Source organism: Phascolarctos cinereus, unplaced genomic scaffold (assembly GCF_003287225.1).
Source record: "Phascolarctos cinereus isolate Bilbo 61053 unplaced genomic scaffold, phaCin_HiC Scaffold_3;HRSCAF=262, whole genome shotgun sequence".
Taxonomy (NCBI): Eukaryota; Metazoa; Chordata; class Mammalia; order Diprotodontia; family Phascolarctidae; genus Phascolarctos; species Phascolarctos cinereus.
In genome coordinates, this window is record NW_027555736.1 from 147,368,965 (window position 1) to 147,396,196 (window position 27,232).

General features: G+C 37.4%; 1 protein-coding gene across 4 annotated transcripts in view; it reads left to right on the plus strand.

Moving 5' to 3' along the window:
* Nucleotides 1-2,022: 2,022 nt before the first annotated feature.
* Nucleotides 2,023-27,232, plus strand: part of IQCH (IQ motif containing H) — a 146,873-nt gene continuing 121,663 nt past the window's right edge. For all 4 annotated transcript variants that reach the window (XM_078150622.1, XM_078150624.1, XM_078150625.1 and 1 more), the window contains exons 1-4: nt 2,023-2,562; nt 3,391-3,457; nt 14,095-14,178; nt 18,352-18,527. In XM_078150622.1, the coding sequence (XP_078006748.1) occupies nt 2,053-2,562; nt 3,391-3,457; nt 14,095-14,178; nt 18,352-18,527 (837 nt within the window). In that variant the 5' untranslated portion in view covers nt 2,023-2,052. The remainder of the gene's footprint in view (nt 2,563-3,390; nt 3,458-14,094; nt 14,179-18,351; nt 18,528-27,232) is intronic.

The following is a 27,232-nucleotide window of genomic DNA, read 5'->3' on the forward strand; positions in this document are numbered from 1 at the left end:
ATTCACAGCCCCTAAAGTTAGCGGTAGTTCATATTTAAGTAAAGCCTTCATAAGAATACAGCAACTCACATTTATATATAATGCCTTAAGGTTTGTAAAGCCAGACAAGCAGCAAGCATTTATGAAGCATCTATTATGTGCCAGGCACTGTGCTAAGAATAAAGTGTCTCTTCAACAGAAATCCCTTGAAGTAGGTATTGGAAGTATTATCATTCCCATCTTACAGATGAAAAAACTGAATCTCAGAGAAGTAAAGTGATTTGCCTGTGGTTTCAGAGCTAGTAAGTATCAGAGGAAGGATTTGAACCCCCATCTCTTTTTTTAAGTTCTAGCACTATTTCCATACTGTCACACTAATTAATCCTACTACATAGAACAAGAAAGAAACACTTTATAATTAAAAGAGGAGGAATTTAAAGAATATGTATGATACATGCATACAAATATGTCATTTGGTTAGCATTTTTGTGGGTAGAGTTAAATATCTATATTGGACTATTCACTATTCTCTTTGATAGCTTTTTATTTGTGAATATATGCTTATTATTAAACCTTGAAGGAAAAAGAAAATAATATTACATAGCAGTTTCTAGCACAGTCCTGTGCATAGTAGGCATTTGGCAAAAATGTATTGAATGAATGAAGGTACTGTGCATTTTGGAACTTTGTGACATCTCCTTGAAATGCAGAGGGTAATTTAACCTTAGAATTTTATAAACTCAAAAGAAGCTTTCCTTATCTGAAAACTGTTAACATCTTGAAGACAGATATGCTATCAGGAGCAATGGTACGTTCATTGATTTCCTAAACAAGGGGAAAAATGAGAACTGGTAGCAGCCATATGACTTACAAAGTGGAAAGCAAGACCTTGTCTTCTTTGACATGCTGGCCCAAGATATAATCACTTCTATTATGTGAGGGAGGATGGAGCAGCTCCTGTCATTTTGTTGTTGTTGTTGTTGTTGTTTGAAACTTACTGGTTGACTCATGCACAGAAGGAACACTACATTTCCTTCAGATACCACCAAATCATGCCCTTACCATGCAATGAGAGTGTAGGGATGCGACCCCAGAAAGGCTCAAACCTTAATGTAAAAACTCGGAACTCGAACCAGGGATCCAGCCTGCTACATCTGCATAAGAGATGCACTGTCAGAGAGAATGATTACTCTGTGTGAGGGAAGTAGCTGGTGCGAGCTCAGAGAGAGGACATATATCATTCCAGGTTCTCATCAACTCAGCCCCTCATCAGCACACACATTCAGTGCTGAGCAATAATTCTCTCCATCAGTTAAGAGAATCTGGTATAAATGTTACAGGTTTGAACCCCAGGTTACACGAAGAATAAAAGAAACCTGAGATGTAGAAATTGCAAGAATAATAACACATGCAAAAAATTGTTCCCCTGTAAAAATCGCCTCTTGATATTAAGAGAAATTGATAGGAAAATGGGAATTAAATTTGCCAATTTAAATTTCTTGGGAGAAATAGCATTTAACTTCTTCTGGGGATTCAGAAAAGCCCAGTCTTGATTGACACATTTAAAGTAACTGTGGTATCTCTACTGAGAAAAGCTACACCTTTTTTTTTCAGGGTTGGTAGACATGTTATGAATGAGAAAGCAATGTTAACACTGTTGTAAAACGAGGTCTGGTAAATCATTGAGATTATGGAGTCAGCTGACCATATCAAAGTTAGCCAAACACTTTATTTTATATATGATCTGATCTCATATCATTCCCCTGAGCAATTAGTGCACTTCTATAAAAATGTTAATCGCCTTGAGTGAACCCGAAGGTCCTCTTCTTATAATGAGTTTTATGATATATACTGGCCAGACTTTGTCATTATGACATATATATGTTAAATCAATACTAAGAATTCATTTCAGATCCATATCTTCCCACAGCTGAGTGGTAAATGATAATGTGCTAGTGCGTCTTGACCACTCATTTAGATGAGATTACAATTACTCTAAATCTGTTTTAATGTTCTCTTTTTTTTTTCCAGGCTCCCAAATTGTTACCAGTTCTGCCACCTCAGAAATTACCTATGGATTATGATTTTTTTATTTACAATGGCATAATAGATCCAGATGCTCCAGACTTCATAGCCTTCAAGGAATATTTTTGTTTATCTTGGGGAAATATCTTTTCTCTCTTGGAACACATTGAGAAGTTTCTCAAGGACTATGCAATACCTGAAGTCAAGGTAAAAGGGAAAAATTTGGTAGCACTTCTTCCTGAATTTGAACTTAACACTAGGCCTACTAAATTCGACCTCCTGTCAGCATTCGAGAATCCAGCTCACATCCTCAAGTTGGTTAAACAGCCAGGCCAGAGGTACAAAGGGCAAAGGGGAATCGAGGAAGCTGTCATCAAGATCCAAGCAACATGGCGATGCTATCAGGCCAGAAAAGCCTATTCTACTTTCCGGCGGCAGAAGTGGGCTGCAGGTGTGATTGCTATCCACTGGCTTTTGCTTGGTCACAAGGCCCAAATGAAAAAGATCCTGAAGGAAAGGCGTGCAAGACACCTGGAGAATTTCCGTGTTCGAGCCAAGGTGCATGAGGCTGCCAGCTGTTATGGCAGACTTGCTTTTCTAAACATCTCTTGCTTGAGTGATTGCAATAAGTGTGTCTGTTTGTCTTCCCTTTGCTTTCCTCTTCCCCTTATTTTAACCATCCATTTATTCAAGCATTATATTTTAGTCCTCATCAGCAATCTAATGCTTTTGCAGCTACAAAATCTGTTGTGACTTTTCTACAGAAAAAGTCTGTTCACTTTGACCAGGGATAGGTTTGTCAGAAAATCAATGTTTTTAACTTCATTACCTTTTCTCCATCTATATCTATATCTATATCTATATATCTATTATATATATGTTATATATACATATATATATATTATATATATATACATATATATATATATACACACACACACACACACACACACACACACACACACACACCTTCTGGTACTATACACACACACACACACACATACACACACACCTTCTGGCACTTTAATTTGCTAGGGAAAAAAAAATCCCTCTCTTGTCTACATTGCTGTCACCACTTTGTCAGAAAGTATTTAAGTTTGCAGACAGCCTTTTAATTAGTGCTCACAATTTCATTTATGTTTGCTTTCTCTTTTTTTCATTCATATTCTGTTAATTAAGTGAGCTGCCTCTAATCTTCCCCTGCCAGTAGCATCATGTAGCCACCTAATTAAATTAATTGGGGAAGATGTTTTAAGTATGTAATTAAATCAATTAATATAATTTATGCCTGGCTTAACTGTACAGTGGAAAAAAAACAGCTGAAGTTTGACTAGATGAATCCACTACAGCTTCCTGTCACTGATCAATGCTCTTCTTGATTTTTAGCATCTGGCAGCCAACTGGAATCGCATCAGGACCTCCAGGAGGACTATTATCCATATCCCATCATTAGGTATAACACTTTTGCCTGCAAATCTATCAGCAACCTCTATTACCCACCACATTATGGCTCCTTGATTGAGTTCAAGGAAGGCCCCTTGTTTTATTCAAATTGGTCTCGGCAGGAAAATGTTCTCGACATGATGAGAGTAATAACACAGGGCCTTCGCTTGAAACGGCGTTTAATTTGGGGATTAAGCAAATAAAGTCATTATGCGGGGGCTGCTATTCAGTGGAGAGGTGATTTGCTGTAATTCGCTTTCATCTGTATGAAATGAACTAAAAAGTTGTATTTTTTCCCCCCGAAATAACAGATAATGTTTTCGATCTTCTTTAATGATAGAAGAACATGGGCCTGTGCGTGTGGCTGCTGTTCCGCCAATAAGCCAGGATATTGCTTGTACACTGTTTTTAATCAAATGTGCAGTCAAAATGATAAGCTACATTCTCTGAAATTATTTAGTTCTAATTACGAGCAGATGGGATGCTTTATTTGCACCTAGGGCGCCTGAGCAAAAGGAAATGCTGTGTGAACAAGAATAATTAAGAAGTTGAATAGTGTTTTTTGCGCTTAAATAATCTGCAGTTTCATGTTAATTAGCACTAATGTAATTATTTAATTACATTTATGAATTGGGGAACTTAAAAGCTGTTGCCTGCAACACAGGGGTAAAATAGGTGTACCAAAATGACAGAATATGCTTCCCTGGGAATTTCAGAATTGCACTGACGATTCTTCTAAAACATGAGCTGCTGTCAAAATGTTTGGGGTTTGATTTATTTTTTTTAACACTTGCCTAGCACATTAATTTTCCTTGGTGAGTTCAAATTTCAGAAGCTGACTTGGTTGGGTTTTGAAGTAGCAATATTGGGAAAAAAATTGAGTTTCCAAATTGCCCCTTATTTGTGTCTTGGGGCTTTATGAAGAGATTAATTTATTAGGCAAGCTATGATGGCAGAACTCAAGCTTGACATTTTAAAATAGCTATGTTGTTTAAAAAAATACAGGGCTGTCAAATGATGTGTAAGTGAAAAGCAAAAAAGAAATAAGAGGGGGAGGTTAGCATAAAAGAAGTTGTTAAATTTGCAAAGTAAATATTAATATTTAAATGTTTATTACAAAATATAACTAAAGTACATCTTAAAATTAAGTACAAAATTCTAAATATTAGCAATAGATTGGTATCCCCATACTCTATCTGAATCCATAATCTCATGTTAGTTAAGGAAATACTTCCTTGTGTCTATAAAGGAGCTGCTGTTCAGTGGAGAGACAATCTGCTGTAATGTGTTTTGATCTGCATGAAAATCAAATATATATCTGAGTCCCACATATCCTCATACAATCTGTGACTTTTTGATCTGTAGCTGAAGTCTGAAATGTCTTCCTTCTGAAGGTGCAGACAGATGATGGTTTAGTAAAATATGATAGACATGAATGTCAGCCAGGTTTCCCTCAGGTCTCTATTTTGGTGGGCCTGCTTTTGCACACCAAATTGGTTCACACAGAAATTGCCCTTGTAATTGATTGCATCCAGAGTGGCTCATTGCAGGCACAATTAACTGACGTGAACCCTTAGAATAAGGTGCAAATGTCTTTTGTGCTTCTGCGACTAATTGGAGTCCCGGAAACCCTCAAAATTTGGTGAACAAGGACTTGACCTGGCATCATGGAGGAGATTTTTTGTTGTTGTCTTCATTTTATTCAAAGCTAGAAACAGAAAGGACCTCTCTTCCCACTTTTTAAGAGTTCAAAAGCAGAGAAAATAAAATGAGAATAGGCCAATATAACAAACATACTTCAGAATTTGATGTTACCCACCTTTAGCTACATATACCTGGTTGACTCTGCAGTGAGACATGGCAGAAAAGAAATGAACTCTTAGTGGTCCCTCTCCTATTCTGACCTACCCCTAAGTCAGCTAGAAAGCCAAAACTTGGTGGACAACCGTCAGTGATCTAATTTGTCTTCTGGAATTTTAAAAGGGAAAATATCTTGAAATTTGAAATGTGTTCACTTAATACTTTGGATTTGGTTTTAAAACCAATTTTCTCCTAGGTAACACATTTCCCATTTAAATAAATGTGTAATAATTTTGAAGGTCTACTCTATTACAGTCATTTTGGTCTATGGAAAGCATATAATCCATTTTAAAGGAAAAGCTGCTAATTACATATTTATCTAAGAGATCAAAACAAGCTCTGTTTTTTTCTTAATTGCCCATTTTTAAAAGCCTAATTACATGTTTTCACTCAGAGTCCAAATTGGCCTTTGATCAAATAATCCTCATTCAATAACCTTTGATTTAGGTTTAATAAAATAATTTGAGCACACTAAATTATATTAAATAACATGGCAGCCATGATCCTATACTTTTACTATTATTCAGTGCTTTTTTCTTTTTAAACCTTGAGCACAATTTCCCTCTGGGAGCAGCTTGAATAGATTTCAGCCATGCACAATAGGACTTCTTTTTTTTCGGTGCCCAAGGGACTTACCTGTTCAATTCAAGAGAATGGAAGGGGGAGTCAAGTGGCCAAGTCACCCCACCCCAAACATATTGCTACATTGCAAAAAAAAATTGACTCAATACAATGTTTTTGTTCCCAAAATTGAGACAATTAAGATCTGATTCTGCTCTTTGCTCACACCCCCACTCCCCCCAAAAAAGGGGAGTTCAAGAAGGCATTTACTATGTCTCATCCTTCTCTATCACTTCTTTTTGGCTTGTGAAAAAAATGGCAATCAATCATCTTTTAGAGTTATGCTCACCAATAATTGCCCCTGCTGTCAGTTAATTGGTGCTGCAGTGGTTTGTTTGTGAACCCTCAAAATGAAAGGCAAGTAACTGGTCACTGTAGACTCTGTTGCAGTTGCAGGCAGTTGGCTGTTTGATCATGCATTTTTGCACACACAGAGATAATTGCATGCACAAAAATGGTACCAGATCTTGGAAAAGAGGGTCACCCTTTCATGGCATCCTTACAGTTTATTTTATCTATTTTTAATAAATTGTATTGATTTTGGGGGGTTTTATGTCACCGGAGTTTTCCCCAGGATCCTTCTCCTTCCTTCCAAGAGCCATTCGGTATAACAAATAAAACTTTTTAAAGACCAAAAAAGAAAAAAAGAGAAAAAAATCAGTGCAACTGATCAGCACATTGAAAATGTCTGAAAACCTGTGAAATATATAACACCTGTGGACTCCCCACCTCCACAAAGGGATGGGCTAGGAGTGTCCTTTCTTATCTCTTCATTTGAATTATGCACGATCTTTACAATTTTACAGACACCCACTTTTGCTTTTTTTTATATGTGGTTATCTTCTCCATTTACACTGATATGGTCGTTGTGTATCGTGTGTTGTTTGTCACCTCTTCTGACTTCACTTTGCATCAGTTCATGTAGTTATTTCCGTGCTTCTCTGTAGTCATACCATACCTTGTGTCTTTTAGTGCAGGCCTATTCTATTATATTCAAATACCGCAGTTTGTTTAGTCATTTCCCAGTCAATGGTTTTTTCCAGTTCTTTGCTATCACAAAAAGTGCTGCTATAAATACTTTGGCCTGTAATAGGGACTTTCTTATGCATGACTCCTGCAGTTTATTTTAAACTAAGGAATTTCTTTGGTTTGTTAGTGCATTTATAGTCATTAATAATATGCATGAAGTGAACAGTGATGTCTCAAGAAAGGAGAATTGATTTGCCTGTTAAAGTATTCAAGCAGTGTCATTTTTTTCAGTCTTATTGGATTAGGAGGTAGGTGGGGAGCTGATGCTTATTAGATTAAAAAAACTGGACTTAAAATCCTCTGAAGAGATGAGAGAATGGCTCTTTTCAAGGAAGATCTCCTAATTTAACATTATAGGTCTTTTATAATTTTTTCCATAATAATGATATTCTAGGTATCTTATAATTTTTTCCCATAATGATCGGTATAAAGTAACCTACTATGGTTCACAGATTATACTGGATTCTATTTTAACTAGTCAAATAAGCCAAGACCGCCACAGGGGATTGAGCGTTCTAGTTGGAAAACGAGTCTTTAGAGTAAACAGTCATGGTGTCATCACCTTAACTAACTCTTTCCATTTCTAGTATGGTTGGCCTGGTTCCTCCCACATCTCCCTTTAACCTCTGTGTTCCCTTCTTTGGATTCAGCCTTCTTGATGCATTTAAACTCTGTGGCATCCTTTAATGTATCAGCATTAAGAGATGTGCCAATTATATGGCTCTAAGGTTGTTACTAGGAACGTTAGGCAGCTATCAGCCAATTAAACCTCCAATTATTTGTCTCCCCTCTCAATTCGCCTCACCTTTTAAGATCTGATTTGGTTTTGGGGTAGTAGAAATTGGGGAAAGGAAATTTTACTCTGCTCTCTCTCAGTATGGTTACAATTTTAGCACCAATTGAAAAAAAAATGGTTAAAAGGGATATAAGGGCAGCTACCATGTTGAAGAACTGTAGGTCTTGGAATATTATATTCCATAGAGCAAAAGAGCTGAGTTCATGACCAAGGGTAACTTACCCAGCAAAGTTAAGTATAATCCTGAATGAAAAAAATGGACGTTTAATGAACTGAAAGACGTTCAGGTTTTTGTGACAAAAACCCCAGAACTTAAGGGAAATTTTGACATATAACATCCAGGAGAAATACAAGGTAAACATTAAAGACCCATTATAAGGGGCTCAATAAGGTCAAATTGTTTGCTTTGTATATGTGAAAATATCAGCAGTAAGTACTCTTATGATTGTCATCATTTTTGGAGTAGTTTGAAAGAAAGGCTTGGACTGAGCTGAGTATCATGGGGTGATTCTAAAAAAATAAAACTCTAGGGAGAGATAAAAAGGAATAATTATCTCATACAAATGAGGCATAAAAGGAAAAATTGATACAGAAGAAGCTAGTGGGGGGAAGGGCTGGTAGTTCTGGAACCTTACTTTCATCGGGAATGGGTTAAAGAGGGAAATACATACATATAAAATGTATGTATGTACATATACAAGTCTTCTAAATTCAAAAATAAATAAGAGGGCAAGGGGATAGGGTTGGGGGAGAGGATGAGGGAGGGACTTTTAGAGAGATGAGTAGGTTAAGATATAGGGCAGGGCAGCAGGTAAAAGTAAAGCAGAGGAGTGAGGAGGGATAGGATAAATAGGGTGAGAGAGATAGTGAAGAAAAATAGGAAAGAGGAAAATATACAAGTAATTGTAGCTTAAAGTGTGAATGGGATGAATTTACCCATAAAACAGAAATGGATAGCACATTAAAAATTTGAATTCAACAATGTGTTGCTTTCAGGAGACATTATAAAAATGAGAGATATACACAAAGATAAAATAAAGGGCAGGAGTAGAATTTATTATGTAAAAAAAGCAGGGATAGTAATCATGATCTCACAGTTAAAGTTAAAATAGATTTAATCAAAAGTGAAAAATAGAGAAACTACACGATGTGTCATCAATATTATTCAATATTATTTTGGATCATTTAAAATACCCAGACAACATAAAATGCCTGAGGGTATGCCTGCCAAAACAGACATAGGAACTACATGAATATACACATAAAACACTTTTCATACAAATAAACTCAGATCTAAATAATTGAAGTAATATTCATTGTTCATGGGTAGGTAAATCCAATATAATTTTTAAAATGACAATTTTACCTAACCTATTTATTCAATGTCATCCCAATTAAATTATGAAAAAATTATTTTACTGAGTTAGAAAAAGTAATAGCAAAGTTCTTTTGGAAAAGCAAAAGGTCAGGAGCTTCAAAGAAACCAGGAAAAAAGATATAAAGGAAGTAGATTCAGCAGGATCAGACCTTAAACTATATTATAAGGGAAAGCACTGTTGCATTGTAAAAGGGATAATTTCAATTATTTTAAATTAAAATTTTCTTGTATGAATAAAACCCATGTAGCCAAGGATAGAAAGAATGAAGAGAACTGGGGGAAAACTTTCATAGATAGTCTCTTGGATAGGCTGTGATTGGGTTGGAATATTACTGTGGTGTAGGAAATGATGAGCTGGATGATTTAGAAAAATATCAAAAGACTTGGACCTATGAAGGAAGATGCTATCCACCTTCAGAGAAACAGATGACAGGTAGAAATAAGTACAATACGGTCTTACATATATGTGTATGAGTGTATGTATGTATATATGTGTATGTGTTTATAGATATATATATATATGTATATGTATATACATTCACACTTAATTGTAGCCTTCTTTAGGGAATAGGGAAGAGAGGAGAATAAATGAAGTAAAAAGTGCACAGCAGAGAACAAAAGAAAACCAAGGAAGCAAAGAAAAGCTGGGCCAGTTTGAAAATTATTATTTATTATACAGGTTTTTTTGAAATGGAAATTTATTGTTTTATACTGAATCCATTCTTATGGTCTGCTGAGCACATGGTAATTTTTTTTTGTTTTCTCATTTTTATTTAAGTTTAAAATAAAAAAAATTTACAAAACAAAGGGGAGCAGGGGATATAAAGAATACAGCCTCCTCTCTCTTTTTTTTTTCCTACCTCTTGCCCCAGGAAATTAAAAATTAAGTGCATGTAAATACAGGTGATATCCCTTTAAGTTTTCTTCCTTTGTTCCTGTGAAAAGGAAGGATGAGCCATGTTCACTTGACCTTGGACTTGGGGAGGACAACTTTAAAATTCTAGTGTTTGGATCACTTATGCTGGCAAGGGAGATCACAGTATCCACAGTTTACTGACCATGCCAAGTATTTTGCCTCAAACAGATTTATATCAGGTCACATAAGCAGAGGCTGTGGGTTTGTGCTAAGATCTCTCAGGCAGCAGCATTTCACCAAATGTGTCTAAGTCTTTGGGGGTCAAAAGTCTACTTGAACTGCTAAATCTATCCCTGGCTCAAATGCATTTCTTTTTTGTTAATTGTTCATTCATTTAGTTAAATGCTAAGGGTTTTAGGTAAGATTTTACTACCTATTTGCACACTTTGCCTTGTCTTTACTGATGATTTTTAAGCATATAACAGAAACTGTAAAAAAAATCTTTTTATAGGGACAGATAAAAATAGATACTGTGATGATCAAGTCCCCTTATGCAGTGTGTAGGTCAGAATTGGCATTATGAGGCTTGGAGTAGTTAATATGCCTATCTTCTTGGGCGGCTTTTGTCCATTTCTGACACACTTGCTTAAGTATAGGAACAAGAACAGGAACCAGGGCAGGTATGCTCCTTTCACGGGGGAGCATGTTTCTCTGTAATGACCCATGCTGCCACATAGAGTTACTGCCTTCAGGCTGCAATCCCCAGGGTCCTGTCTCTGTGCCGACCCTCCCTCAGATCCTGCCTACGGGGCAAGGGCCATTGTCTCCTACAGATGGGTCCTTCCTCTCCCAGTGAGGCTGCAATAGGGCTTTTCTTCTGTATTATCATTGCCACACCACCTGCTATCTCCCCAATCCCTCGCCCCAGATTTAGAAATTCCAAGTTATAGTTCTAAGGACATATACAACAACAACAAGAAGATAGAGGGGTCCAGGAGTCAGCAATGAAATAGACAGGCAGGCGAGAAGGGAGCCAGAAAGATATCAGAAGAGGAGGAGGGGAGGCCCTTCAAAACCTGAAGCAAGTGGTCAGAAGCCAAAGAACATGGGAACAGGCGGAGAGTAACGTAGGCAGGTGAAACCACCAATGCTAAGGAAGCTTGATCACTGTCCTGTTTCTGGGCCTATCTATAGAATGTCAATGTTGTGTGGTAGAAAGTACAGTGGAGTGTACTTAAGAGTCAGGACAAGTAACCAATCAATCAGTGAACATTCGATTAGCACACACTATGTGCTGGGCATCTGTGTTCTTAGAAGGCAGCCAGCATCTGATTCATGGGTTTGTTTTTTGTTGACGTTACTCAGTCATTTATGTCGTGATGGATGCTTCATGACACCATTTGGGATTTTCTTGGCAAAGATACTGGAGTGGTCTCCTATTTCCTTCTCCAGTTCATTTTACAGATGAGGAAACTGAGGCAAAGAGGGTTAAGTGATTTGTCCAGGTCACATAGCTAGTAAGTATCTGACATGGGTTTGTGAGGGATTAATAATTAAGTGATGAGGCCTGTCACAAACAGAATTATATGTTGTAGGCATGATACCACCTATATCCTTAAACCATTATCATGGTTAGCTTGCAATTTATTGGAAAAACCAGCCACCAACTACATAATCCAAACAGACTTATTCAGTCATAAGATGTACATTTGGCAACAGAGTGATCAGCCATCTTTTATATTATAATTGGCATCTTTTTAATGAGATCTTTTTAAAAACTTTTTTCTTTTTAAAAAAATGTAAATGGTATTTTATTTTTTCCCATTACATGTAAAGACAATTTTCAGCATTCATTTTTATAAGATTTTGAGTTCCACTTTTTTCTCCTTCCCTTTCCTCTCTCCAAGATGGCAAACAATCTGATTTTCTCTTTATTTTTAAAAGAAACTGCATTTGGGGAATGCTTTGAGACACATTCTGAGACATTCTTAGTTGTTTCAGCTTCTCCTTCCTTGCCACTCCACATACACACAGTCTTTCCTCATCTCTAGTCATAATATCTAGAACTGTAAGGAACCCCAAAAGCCATTTAGTTCAGCCTCCTCATTTTAGGTAAGAAACTGAGGCCCAAGAGGAGGTAAAGTGATTTGCTCCAGTGAGTGTCAAAGGTAGGATTGAACTTGGCTCTCTTGACTTCAGAGTTGGTGTTCATTTCATCGTGCCATGATGCTTACCCAACGTTCTAAATATATTTTCAAACACTGATAAGCGGGAGAGTATCCAGAAGAGACAAGGTCAATCAGGATGGCAAAGGGCCTTGAGTTCATGACAAAAGAGGACTGGTTGAAACAGCTGGATGTGTTTACCCTGGAGAGAAGAAGACTTGGGGGGCCATGATGTCTGTCTTCAAGTATCTGAAGGACTTTCTTATGGAAGACGGATCAGACTTGGAATACTTGACCCCAGAAGCCTGAACCAGGAGCTGGAGGCAGAAGTTGAAAGCCAAATGTAGGCATTCTGTCAGGAAAAAACTTTCTACCAACTGGAGCTGTCTGAAAGTGGAATGGGTTCCCTCATCTTCCTCTGAAGTCTACAAGCAGGTGTTGCTTGGCCACTCTTTGAGCGCGCGACAGTGGGAGCACTTTTGGAGTGTATGTTGGACTATCTGGCCTCAGAGATCCATTCCAAATCTCAGATTCTGTGGTTCTGTGAGATTTAGCCTGGAGACACATCCAAGTAGTTACATTGCTGTAATCCCTACATATCTGGTGGTAGAATGTGGAGCTCTTTAATACAGTTTTCTTTTTAGCATATGCCATTCCAATTTTACACATCACCTGTATTTCCGCATTATTTGAGAAGTAAAACTTTTTCATAAACCGTTCAGTCTGCTCTCTTACTCCCTGCTGCCATTCTCATTTCTTAAATTTGTAGGCATAGCAGCAAAGATTAAAATAACAAATTATAAATTCACTTAATTTCAAAATTCTGTCTAGTGCTTAAACACTGATATCAATGCAAGGAGCCAATGACCGTAGTAATTTTTATCTGAAAAATGGAATTGTAGGTATCCTTACATTTAAAAAAAAAAGAATATTGGGAACACCTTACAGATTTAGTAATACAAAGTCATTTAATCTGTAGTATTTTAATTTGAGACATGTGTTTGGACTCAGTAACCACAAGGAGGCATTGAAGCGTCTCTTCTAAATGTGAAAAGCTGTTTAATAACAAAAAGTTGTGCCCACAAATGTTGAATCACTCACATGCAGAAGTAGTTCTGCCTACTCGTGTATTTTTGCCTTCTAAGTTAGCTTTTTGATCCATGTTCTTGGAATCACCTAAAAGCAGGAAGAAAATATTTCTACCATTTTTATTGGGATCAGTAGAGGGTTGGACCATTGTGGCCCATAGGATTTTTTTCTCTTGTATTATTTCCAATAGCACCGAATGAGGAACTGAAAACTAAAGCAGAAGTATTCTCAGAGGGCTTTTCCTTAGTACTGACAAAGTAGCTGTTTTCACCTTTTTGCTTTTCAAAGGCTGAGAGTTCTTCTAGCTAAGTCCAGAAGCATATTTCTTTACTGCTTAGTATTAGTAAATCCACGTACCTGTCAGCAAAAGGTTTATCTGAAATCTGGCTGTCAGTTCAGAATGAATCTGGGAAAGGTTTTCAAAATGCAATGATAGAGGAGATAGATATTTTTCAAAGCCCAGTGATCCAGTTTTTGAAATCTCAGTCTGTGCATACCACATCCTATTTTAAACACTCAGATAAGTGTCAGAAATTTTCTCTATGTTTTCATGACCCTGGATCCTGGCAGCTTTACTGCTATTATTTAAAAAACAAAGACCAAAAAAAAAGATGGCAAACTTTTCTGTTTACAGAATCAGCTCCTTGGTACATATTTCAAAATCATGCTTCATTTTCCAAGGGGCATGGACCTCATTCTTAGGGTTGTATCGTTTCTGTAAGATGTCCCACATAAAATCAAATAACTTTCCTGGAAACATGTATTGTGACTCAATGAATTTCTTGCAATTTTTGTAAATGTTTTGGCATCTACCTCTTCCCAGATTTTTACACTTTCTTTGTGATTTTTTTAGGATTTGCCAGATCTGTTCGGGAAAGTGCCATTGATTTCCATGTGCAACAGAATTTGCAGCTGGGAAGACTGTGTGACATACTAGGTACAGTAAATGCTTTCACATGAATACAACTTTCTAAATTGTTCATTTGGATGAATTAGTGAACATTTGTGCAGTATTCTGCAAATTTAAAATGCAGCGTAAGGAGTAATTCTAATTCTAACATATATATATGTATATATATATATATATATATATATATATATATATACTTATATCTGTAAATGAACAAGAGTCTTCAATTTACTTAAAGAAAAATTGCATATTTTATTTTTAAGATGAAGGTTTCATGGTAAACTCAACTCCAATAAAATTTTTTTAACCAAAAATAAAAACAAATTACACAGTCAATTGTTTATTCTTTAAATTAACTTTCATCCAGATTTAGAGGAACATTTCTCTTCTCTCTAGTCCAGAAGCTTTTTCTTCTTCTGAATCTTGCAATGAGATCATATTTCTCTATTTGTGTCCATGGCAGTCTACTACCTTGGAGATTAATGTAATGTACTGCAATATAGCACTGTGACTCCCACTGCAAAATAACCAGTTAAAGAAGATGGGTCAGATAAAAAAAAAAAACCTCTTAATTATTAGTAGGTAAGAAAGAGTGTCTAAGCAGGAATTGCTTAACGATGCAAATCTCAGCTTGAGCAATGAGTCTGTAAAACGAGAGTTTCAAAACCTTTTTTGGGTCATTGCACTCTTTCTACTGGACAGTTTGGAAGAAAAGAGGTAAGCAATTTTCAAGGGATAAGTGGAAAAGATGCCTGTAGTTAGTGGAGAGTAGTTTTTGGGTGATGCCTTCTAAAGCCCGGTGTTATGAGTTAGGTATGAAGGATAGGAGGTACAGTGTCAGGTAGGAATACTGCGTAAAATTTCTGGGCCTACGCAGAAAACTCCTTGAAAAGAAAAAAATGCACCATTTCTGGTCTTCGTTTGTTATCAAGTAAGAATGCCTTAGTTTTGTTAGTGAGATAGTTCCTCCCAAGTCCTTCTTTAAGCAAAATAATGAAGAATTTTAATTTATCAATGACCAACTTAGCCGGCCCCCTGGAATGACATGCTTTACATGATTCATATATATTTCAGCATCATTATTATTTCATAAATGCCATTTGGTAACAAAAATGTATCTGTTCTGGAAATTTACAGTGTCCTAAAATAATAGCATAATTGCTTTAATCTATTATCTAGGCACTAATATTGCTTTGCTGCAATACAGAATTTTAAAGACCTTAAGATTGATTTGTTAGTTCTGAGCTATTGGAACTAAAAATCTGCCTAGGTGGAAGCTACTCAAATGTAATAGAGGACGGATTTTGGTGTACTTTGTTTGTATTTTTTTAGTGGCCGATTGCAGCCCATGAAGCCCAAATATTAACCTTTCCTGTACCTCTCATGTTGTTGTTGCTGTTTGGCCGCGTCCAACTCTTCGTGACCCCATTTGGGGTTTTCTAGGCAAAGATGCTCCAGCTCATTTTACCGATGAGGAAACTGAGGCAAACAGGGTTAAGTGACTTGTCCAGAGTCACACAGCTGATAAGCGTCTGAGGCCAGATTTGAAGTCAGGGAGATCTTCCTGACTCCAGGCCAGGTGCTCTACCCACTGCACCACTTAGCTGCCCTGCCTTTCAAGACAGACTGAATCACTACTACAGAACTTTTATTTTTTTGGGGGGGAGGGAGGTAAGGCAATTGGGGTTAAATGACTTGCCCAGAGTCACACAGAGTGTTATGTGTCTGAGGTCAGATTTGAACTCAGGTCCTCCTGACTCTAGGGCAGATGCTCTATCCCACTGTGCCACCTAGCAGCCCCTACTATAGAACTTTTTACAAAGAATTTTCTTCACACAGAAATTATGTAAAGGGGATGTTGGCTTCCATCTTAAGTAGTGTAGCCAGAGACCTTGCCTGCCATGGAGCTTATTCTAGCTATGAGTAACCTTTGGATGTATACAGAGTTGGTTGAAGCCTTTTCTTGCTAGACCATCACCCCGACACAGCATTACTACCATGCATCCTCTTCAGGAGGAATGCACAAATGTTCAGAGAGAGTAGATCAAAAGAAAAAATACTTGTTCATAAAATAAGGTGGGGGAAAAGAAACATCAGAAAATCTGGTAAAGATAACTTTCTTCATGACCCCTCACTATAAAAACATGTATCTTTTAGCTTATCTGGGTTGGGTGGAGGCAAGAAGGGCACTAAGAGAATTCTGTAAATGTAGGTACTACCTGTCATGCCAATATTGGCTGGTGGAGGTCAGCTGGTGTCTATTAGAAACTGAGATAGTTAATCCTTTCAATTCATGGGAAGGGTTAATAAGTGAGAGACTGACTGAAAGTGATATTGAATATTGACTAACAAAGAAACTATTATCTCCATCTTAATTACTTTCCAAAATTACCTGGCAATGAATTTTGAACATTTATAGCTTTATGGTCAGCCTGAACGGATTCCACGTAAGTGTGTACCTTGAATTGCTTTTCTAAAAGAAAAGGAAAAAAGTGAAAATCACCCACATTAGTTTTATTCTGGAAATTCCTTTATTAAAAATAAAAAACCAACAATTCATATATTCACATATGTTTTTCTTCCCTTTGAATTTCTCCTGCATTTTTAATTGCTTCCTGTTTTTTTGTGTGTGAGGTCTTTCAGAACATTATGGCACATTATCTTGCCATTGATAGTGCCATTGGTAAGGCAGTACTGTCCATGCAAATATAGAACACAAAGTTCCTAAGCTGGTCATTAAATCATTAAACCTACATAACTTATTTAGTCTCTCCCAGTTTCTTATGATCTTGATATAAAAATCTCGTTCTAGAATTGTACAAGATTTCTCAATGAGTATCCTTTTAAACATGGAAGACTTCCTATTTTCCAACTCTCCTTCACCCTCCCTAGCTTTAATGAACTAACAAATATTTTTAAGCACCTATGCCTAGCCTTGTCCTGGGCATTGTGGGGATTAAGAAGACATATAAAAACATAGGACTTGCTCACAAGGAGCTTCTGTTATTGTTGGAAGATTAAGTTAACACAACAGAAAGAACTGGTATGTGTGTATATACATGCATACATGCATATACATATAAATGTTTATGTATAAGTGTATAGGTACACATACACACACATATACACATAAATGTTTATGTAAGTGTGTATATATATACACACACATACATACATATATATATATATATATATACATACATACACACACACACATATATGTATATACAGAAGTTCAGAGAGGAGAGGGAGATCAGTGAGGGTTGGAAAAGTCAGGGGGTAGTTCACACAGGTTATGGGGTTTTCAGTTGGCCAACACATCTCAGTGTGTCCACTTCCTTCTTTGACCCAGTTTTTACTGAGAAAATATTGTAACTCTGTTGACTGATAATTACCTGTTTAGCCTATTCACAGCTATTACTGCCTTGCTTAAAGACAGCTGTAGCATGCAGTGAGAAATCTCAAAGAGTTTTCAACACCATGTTGGATAGAATGTTTAATTATCATTTCTCTTTCTGTACCAAATGTTTCACAACATGCGAATTTTAACCGACTTGGTAGGGGAAAATATGAGATTATTCAAATTAAGGCAAAGTATCTTGTAAACCGAGAATCGTTAAGCTGTGCCATTTAAGTCACATGCCCCATTGGAGGGTATAAAGCAGGGAGATGATTGGATTTTTGGAATAATCGCTGTTACTGGAATCATCCAACTGTTAATCTATTTATTTGGAAAGGACATTGATGTGGATTGGTCTTGTTGAGTCCAGACAAAGAAAGGGAATTACCATTTCATCAGCTTTCCAAAGTTAACAGCTCAGTTTTATAATATACTGAAGTTAATGGGATACATTCTTAAAGTAATGTGTAATTCTCATTGATGTGTCTGGAACTTGGAAAACAAAATCCCTGCATGCTATTGGAATATATAGCTGTATGGTCCTTTACATCTCTCCTCCTGCAAAAAATAACTATTTTTACTTCATTATTATTACTATTCATTGCATATTCAGAGAAATGTTAAAATGCCTGAAAGTCTGTTAAATTGGTAAGAGTTGAGGGAAACTAATCTAAATTAACTTCTGCATAGCTTTTGGAAGTGTTCTTTATTTTCAAGTACTTTGAGATAGTCAGATGCCAGGGTTCAGTACGTTGTTAACCTTTTTTCCCAATAATTAATGCTGTGCCCATTGTTTTTAGATGCCAACGTGGAAGTCATCTATGTCTCCCCCCTTCAACTGCCTGACGAGTTAGTGAAGTATTATAATAAGTTCCTGGGTCTACAGTCAGCTGTCATAACTGGAAACCCTGAAGACATGAGTGACCTGAAGGACAGGTTCAGAATTCTCTCCCCTGAAGCTATAAACTTCTTCCCTGTGAGTTTGTCTTCTAATTACTACAGCTTCAGGGATGCAGTAAAATTAAATTGGAAATTTTATAACTTGTAACGCTTGGGTACACATCAGTGAAATATCATTGCAAGTTTAACAGCTTTACTGATTAGACTGCTAGTTAGTGTCTGGGAAATAAATATCCCAGTTTAGCTTGATAGACTTAGGTGAGGTAGCCCAGCCCAGCCTATCCATAGCCCATTGCCCACTTTTGACAGCTGGACTATCAGATAGATGGATTTATAAGAACGGGGTGGGAGTGTCAATCAAAAGCAAGAGCCACTTCAAATCATTGGAAACTGAGAGTTGGCTGGGACCTCATCCACCTCCTTCATTTTACAGATTGTGAAATCGAGGCACAAGTAGGTTCACACAGTGGTGCCATTTGGTCTAACAGCACAGGCTCCTAAACCCCAGCTCGGGCTCTTTGGACTTCACCAGGGATGAACTTTTTCAGTGGGATTTAGCCTGTGAAATCATATTCTTATTTAGAATGATGAACATTTTGTGGTTGTTGTTGTTCAGTCATTTCAATCATATCTGACCTCACAACATCATTTGGGGTTTTCTTGGCAAAGACACTGGAGTGGTTTGCCATTTCCTCCTCCAGCTCCATTTACAGAGGAAGAAACTGAGGCAAACAGGGTGAAGTGATTTGCTAGGGTCACAACAGCTAGTAAGTGTCTGAAGCCAGATTTGAGCTCAGGATGATGGGTCTTCATGACTCCAGGCCCAGCACTTTATCTGCTGTGCCAACTACCTACCCAAGTAAATGTTTAGACTTTTCTATAATTTATGGTTGCTAAAAAGTTGTTTTAAATCTGGCTGGATCAAGTTAGAGTGATTTTGGAAAAAGAGCCTCTGAAAAGCAGGCAGGAGCTATGATGATACCTAGAAATTTTATAGCACTTTAAGGTTTACAAAGTACTTTACAAAGGTTATTTCATTTCATACTTGAAACAGTTCTTTCAGGTAGCTGCTATTTATTATCCCCATTTTATAGATGAAAAAACTGTGGCAGACAGTGATTAAATGACTTTCCCAGGATCACACAGGGTTCAAAGTCTTTTTTTTTTTTAGTTCAAGTGTTCCTACCTCCAGGTCTGGTACTCTACCCACTGTGCCACCTAGCAGGCATAAGGAAGACCAGTTTTGAGAGTACTCTAACAGTTCAGGAAACTTCTCAAGATTCTATTTTCCAAATATTCCCCCAACAAATTCTCCATGTAAAAAGAATAATGACAACATTAGCTTATAGATTTAAAGTGCCTTGAAGTTTACAAAATGTTTTCTACACAATAACCCTGCGAGGGTAGAGTAGTATAAACATTATTATCTCCATTTTACATGTAAGGAAATTGGGCTCAGAAAGATTAATTGGGTTTTCCAGAGACACACTGCCACTAAGTGTTTGAGCTGGGACTTCAATCTAGATCATCAGATGATAAGTCCAGTGGGAATTGTGTAAATTTTTTGTAAAGCTTTTTCATTTTTAAAAATCTTGAGTTTCTTTCCTAATGGTAGTTCTCATTCCCATAAAGTCACTCATTTTTGCAAGTCCAATCCACCAAAGCTGATGTTATATCCCTTAGTGGAATCATTTCCCCCCATATACAGCAGAGAAATCACCAAATACTTTGGAATAAAATAAATGCATTTCCTTTTCAGATATGTCATTCCTGCTTTAGGACTTCACCAAAAAGGCAGGGATTGAGGAAGGGACTGAGCAATATGTGATTAGTATGCATTGTGATCAGTAGACTTTCATTAGCATTCTAACAAAATGCATGTACCTTTCAGAATCAGGCCCCTACGGATAGCAGATATCTAACAGCCCACAAAATGCTCTGTCTTGATCTAAGCAGGAGATAGCAGTGATGGGGAGGAGAGAAAGTAAGAACGAGGTGAAGGATGTGACCAGCCCTTCCTTGTATTTCTGGGGACCTCTCAGTCCTTACTAGTTTATCTTATGCTCTCTGGTTAAATATACTTTTCCAAATGTTTAGTTATGGTGTGAATTTGGGAGTTACCTGAGTACTGAGTTAGGGAGAGAGTTATACTCATTAATGCTTCAATGCCTATTTCTAGTAGTTCAATTAATTCAATTTAATAAATCAAATACAACAAATATTTATTGAGCACCTACTATGTTCCAGGTACTATGCTGTGTGCTGAAAGATACAATGATTAAAAATAATACAATTCCTGCCCTCAAGAAGCTCATACTCTACTTGGGAGAAGGGAACTGTTAGGGATGATAGAAAGGGGACGAGTAGATGTTATGGTAGGTGCACTGATGTGAGTAGTGGTTCCCATGATCTGACCACTTGATGATAATGGAAAGCTAATGGAAAAGGAAGAAGGGAGTATTGGATCAGCTGCTTTGTTGGTAGCATCAAGATTCTAGGTAGTAATGGAGGTCTGTGGCAATGCTGTGGTGAAACATGGCATTGGGATGAAGCCTTCTGAGAGAAGCCTGGGCTGGAGTACCTATTCATAGAGGTACAATAGAAAAAGGGCTAGATTTGGAGTTCAGTGATATGGGTTCAAGACCTACTTCTGAGCATACTAACTATGAGAATAAGGGCAAGTCACCTAATTCCTCAGTGGCCCCAGGAACCTGTCTTAGAAGACAATAAATCGCAGATGAATTTCCATTCTACATTGTTAGAAGATGTTTCCATAGCAGTAGTTCCTTATGTCAATTAAATCACAGGTTCAGTGTCTGTATGAATCCTCCCCTTTCCCTCAATTGTAAATACAGAGTAAGGTGTCACGGAAGAAAATCATTGGCCAAAAATCTTCCCACACCCACCTTCACCTCCTTCCAACTGTTTCTCAGAGACTGGTAATCAAACCAAAATTTCCTTTGCTACATGTGAAGGAAAGGATAGTATACTGCCCTGTGACTACATTTAGAATCCTTGTGATTCTGAATTGTAGGCTGCCTAGGACAAAGCTCCCGCTGCTGGCCACTACTCCCAAGCTCCTCACACACATCCATATCCCTCCAGTATACATCCCCTACTCTTCCCTACCCTTCCTCTAGAACTATTGTTATTCACAGACTACCCTGAAGTTTCAATGGATGCCCTCTCTGAAAATCTTTTTGTGTATATTTTGTATATATTATTCCCCTTTGTAGAATGGAAGCTCATTGAGGGTAGGAACTGTTTTATCTTTATATTCCCAGCACGGTGCCTAATACATAGTAGGTGCTTGATAAGTGCTTACTGAATTGAATTGAACCTAGGTTCCAGCTTTAATTTTGCCATTAATTCAATGAGTTACCATGGATTAATCACTTCACTGAAAGGAACTTCATTCTTCATTTATAAATATCTAGTGACCGTTGCAGGCAATTTCACCAAGTCCCTTTTAGCTCTAACTGTTGGATTCTATGTTCCACCTAAGGAATTTTATGCTGTAAGCCTTATCTTTGACATCTGCACTGCTAGGGGGCATCAACGGATGCTTTGATGTACCTTGGTGGTCCTTGCTGGTGCAACTAAATTGTACTCATATTGTACTTATATCTTACATCTGCATCTTTTTGAATGGAAATGTTGCAGATGATCATTTGTTATAAATATCTGACCCTTCATGACATGGCATAGCAGACAGAGAGCTCTCATCGAAGTCAGGAACACCTGGATTCAAATCCCACTCTGACACATACTGGCTATATGATCCCGGGCAAGTCACTTAACCTCCAAGGGTTTTAGGCAGCTGTCTAAAGCTCTAAGTTACAGAGAAGATGTTAACTTGTATCAGTAGATCAAATTTCCTCACTACTGAGGAAATCGCAGTTCCAGCCCCTTTCCCTATTTCTATTCTAATTTAGATTATTTGAGGAAGTAATCTGTTTACATGCAATTGACCTTTTTTTTAAAGAGATCATTTCCTATTTGTGTGTAGTTATTGTTTTTAACCTTCTAAATAGAGACATGCAATTGTGACAATGCTGATTTTCAATAGCTTAAGGAGTCGTTTTAAAAAAAAAAAACGCCAAAATAAAATACTATTAAAAAAAAAAAAGATAAACCATTGAAGGGGGGAAAAAATACCAAAATGTTTTTCTGAGCTTGCCCAAGTAGTAGCACAAAGCTTGAATCTGTAATGGCAGAATGTGCTGTCATAATGTCACATGTCAATATTTTTGAGTCATTAATGTTTTAAGGAAGTAATAAATAAGTTATTACATTGTACCTGACTTGTCAAAAAAATCAGTGATGAACATTTTGTATGTCACTCTAATGCTGATGCAATTTATTAAAGGTATTTTAGGTTTTTGGCATTCATGTTAGTCCATTGGATAGATTTGAGAGCACAATTTGTCTCTAAATTTCCAGATAAGACCTTTTGGCAATAACCTACATTCCCCCATTTCCCAGTTATTTCCCTGACAGAGGTTCAGGGATAGGGTCTATATACTCTACTCTTCATTCATTCAATTAGCATTTATTGAATACCTACTATATGTAGCACTGTGCTAGGTACTATGGGATTTTTTTTCTTTGTTCAGTCTTTTTTCAGTCATGTCCAATTCTTCATGTCCCTATTTGGAGTTTTCTTGGCGGAGCTACTGCAATAGTTTGCCATTTCCTTCTGCTGCTCGTTTTACAGATGAAGAAACGGAGGCAAACATGGTTAAGTGACTTGCCCAGGGTCATACAGCTAGTAAGCATCTGAGGCCAGACTTGAAATCAGGAATATGTCTTCCTGATTTCAGGCCCAGTGCTCTATCCACTGCACCATCTAGCTGCCCCATTATAGGATAGGTAGGTGGATAAATACATAAGATTCCTACCCTTAAACAACTTATTATCTAGTGAGAAAATATAAGTTATGTCCATAAATAAACATGATTCCAGCTGGAGTGTATAAAGTGCCACAGGAGAAAGACAAAGTGCTCAGGAGATCCAGGAAAAAAAAAGAGATGATTTCCACATAGAAAGGTAGTTTGGGATGCATAAAACACAGAACTTTAAAGGGAAAAAAAATCCACATTGAATTCTGTTCTTGCTTTTGTCAGGTATTGGATCATCTCCCTCAAACACTCTAGACCAGAAGTATCTAACGCATGCAGCCCACAAAACTCCCAAGGGCAGCCCAAAACAAATTAAAATGTAATTGCAAAATATTTAACAAAATGAATAAAAATACAATAAAACATAGATAACATTAATATGTGGTTTTCTAAGTTAAGGCCGGCAGGGATCTTTATGTATGGTTTGGTGGCCCCATTTCTATTTGAGCTTGAGATCACTACTCTAGACTTTCAATTTCTCTATTGATAACATGCAGAGAATGATGATTTTACAAAGCTAAAATAGTACTAGCAAACTGCTACATTTGGAATATTTCTGTGAGCATCCTGGAGAAGCCAATTGTCTATATCTACAAACCGTGGGTCTCCAGCAGTCTTGGATTCTTCTGCTCTGCCTCATTGCAATAGATTGTAAAGGAGGGGAAGCAGCCCATAAAATGGGAAGGCTTAAAATATAGTCAATCAGATTAAAAATCAAAAATTATCCAGAAGTAGCATTTAGTTCATTACAGACATCATCAAGTGGAACAATAAGATTTCATTTTTTAAAATTAAATTTTATTTTCAATTAACAAAAAATGATTTTCTCTCTCTCCTAACCTTTTCTCCTCCCCACCCCCACTGTTGAGGAAATAAAAGAAAGAAAAAAATGATATTAGTAAGCCAATAGGGTTTCTTAAGACTGCTTTCTCAGATACACAGTGGTTTTAAACTTAGCATTTCTATAAATGCTTTAAGGTTTGCAAAGCCCTTTACAAATATTATTTCATGTTATACTTATAACAGGCAGCTAGGTGGAACAGTGGATAGAGCACCAGGCCTGGAGTCAGGAAGACCTGAATTCAAATCCAGCCTCAGACACTTACTAGCCGTGTGACCCTGGGCAATCTTGTTTGCCTCAGTTTTCTCATCTGTAAAATGAGCTGGAGATAGAAATAGCAAACCACTCCAGTATCTTTGAAAAACCCATCAGGGTCACAAAGAGTCAGACATGACTGAAACAACTGAACAACATCCTCATAACAACCTGAGAAGGAAGGTGCTGATACTCTCCCCATTTTACAAGATGGCACATGGTTGGTGATCCCCAAATGTTAGTACTCTCCATTCTTTCACATGTTCTTTCTCTGGGAGGTGAGGGTGGCATAATGGAATAAGAACTCCCCTGGTGGTCAAGAGATCAAGATTCTACTCTTGACTCTGTCCTGGACTGGCTTTATGAATTTGAATGAGTCTTTTACCACGCTAGGCCTAAAGTTTCTCATTTGTGTAATTAAGAGTCCAGAACAGATGATCTCCAAAGTTTGTTACAGAGCTATGAAAAGGACTTTTTTCCCGCTTTGTCCTTATATCTCCAAAGCCTAGCACAGTTCCTCATTTATTGCAGATGCTTACTGATATGCTTCCTAGGATTGGTTTAGAAATAGAATAGACAAATGTCTCAACAAGATGGTTGAAGATACGCTATTGGACTATGTAGCTTCTTGACCATAGAGTCATTCATCAACTCAAGCCTGGAAGTGACCAAAGAGGTCATCTAGCCCAAACCCTTCATCTAAATATGAAGAAAATGAAGCTCTAAGAAGTTAAAGGACTTACCCAAGGTCACACAGGTGATTAAGTGGAAAAGAAAAGATTCAAACCCAGGTCCTCAGAATCTGAATCCATCTACATAGCATGCTGCTATCCCAGTGGAGGTCCTATGAGACCCATTCTAGCTTTAGGATTCCATAATTCATAGTATTTGTATAATTCCAAGATTCCATGGATTCTATGTATTATGTTATTCATATGACATTTTAAAATAGCAGTTTAGTTAATTTTCAGTAAGGTAGTTAAGGAAAAATTATCAAGGTACTTTTTAAAGATGTTAAAAATGATACATAGTTGGTGATCTCAAAATGGTATTACTTACTGTACCTTTGCATTTTCTTTTTTCTAGTGAGGCAGGTACAGGGTGTGGGCTGGATCTAGGCCTGGAATCAGGAAGACCTGAGTTCAAATCCAGACTTATACACTTACAAGCAGTGTGACCCTGGGCAATTCACTTAACCTCTGTTAAGTGCCTTGACTCTAAAATGGAGATAATAGCATCCACCTCCCAGAATTATTGTGAGGATCAAATAAGATAACATCTGTAAAACACTTAGCACAGTGCCTGGCAAATAGTAGGCACTCTGTAAATGCTCATTCCCTTCTCTCACCCACTAGGAAGATAGTCAGAAACCCCTCTGGCAACCTAGTGAAGCCTTTGGACCTTTATTCAGAATAATGTCTTTAAATAATTGAAGGAAATGCTAAATTCTAGTTAGAGATTATTAAGGGGTAGGGGTATAAATGAAGATGTAAATTTTCCCCTCTAAGTTCATAGACACCCTGAAATCTATCCCTGGTCCTCTAAGAAGTCATCCATGGACACCAATTAAGAGCCCCTGCTCTAGGGGATAAGAAATATAGTTACCTGGGATTTTATGAGATGAGACAGTCATATAAATTGCTAAATTCATATGTCTCATTGTCAAAAACAAATATGAAGAGGAGTTTTCCATTTGAATATGAATTTGATGCTTGTTGGAAAATCCAGATTGTTCTCCCTCCTCAAATCATCTGCGGAGAAATGGGCTTGGTCCATGATAACTATAGCAAAAAAGCATACACCATGAAATTGGGCTCTGTAGTGCATGGGGGGAGGGGGAGGGGATGCTCCAAGTGCATTTTTTCTGAAAAACCATTTAAAGAGTGCTGCATTTTGTACGCAGTATGGTGAGATATATTCTCTCCTATCAGGCTTTTTTCTTCATTTTTTGGTATTGATTTTCCAGGCACTTTAGTGTTAAACCATGCCAGAAGTGTTGCTGAGATGAATCACTATTATCCAAAGGCCGCCAGCCTCTTTTCCGACTGACAGAAGGATAATTCCACGTGGATCAAATAAATACAGATGTGTAGTAATTAGTTCTATTCCCAGTGAGCCCATTGCCAACACACTAAAGATGTGAACGATTATGGAGCCTCACCCCAACAGCTTTTATCAATTTAAACTGCTAAACTACAGGATAGGTCATAACCCAGCCTGCTATTAATAATGTATTTATTGTGTGCAACATTATAAATTAGGGGCATACGATGGGAAAGAACACCTTTTAACAAGAATAATGTTATCTTTCCACAGGGACATTGTATGTGCCTGGCCACTCATCTCAAGTACAGTCCCCAGACAATCAAAAGAATAAAAAACCTCATCCAAGGAAAAGAAGCGTACATTGTTGGCGGGCTCATCCACAAAGATGATTTAGCTGTGGCTGACATGTTAGATGTGCCTATTCTAGGCTCAGAGCCTGAAGTGGCCCAGCTCTATAGTACCAAGTCTGGAAGTAAACGGATCTTTGCCAGTGCCTGCGTGCCATCCCTCCGGGGGTTTATGACATCTATAATTACCAACAGGTAAGCAGCAATGGGAAGGGATGGGTTCGTAGGCCTCTTAAAATCTTACAGGCCCTTTTGGCATTGGTGGTACTTTCCATTCCAGGCTGGAACCAGGCCCACCTTTCCCCAAAGGTAGACTAATGTGGCATGACTAGAATGACTGTTGTTTCAAATCATCTTGTCTTCTGGTCATGTCCTAGGGCTGGAAATTCCA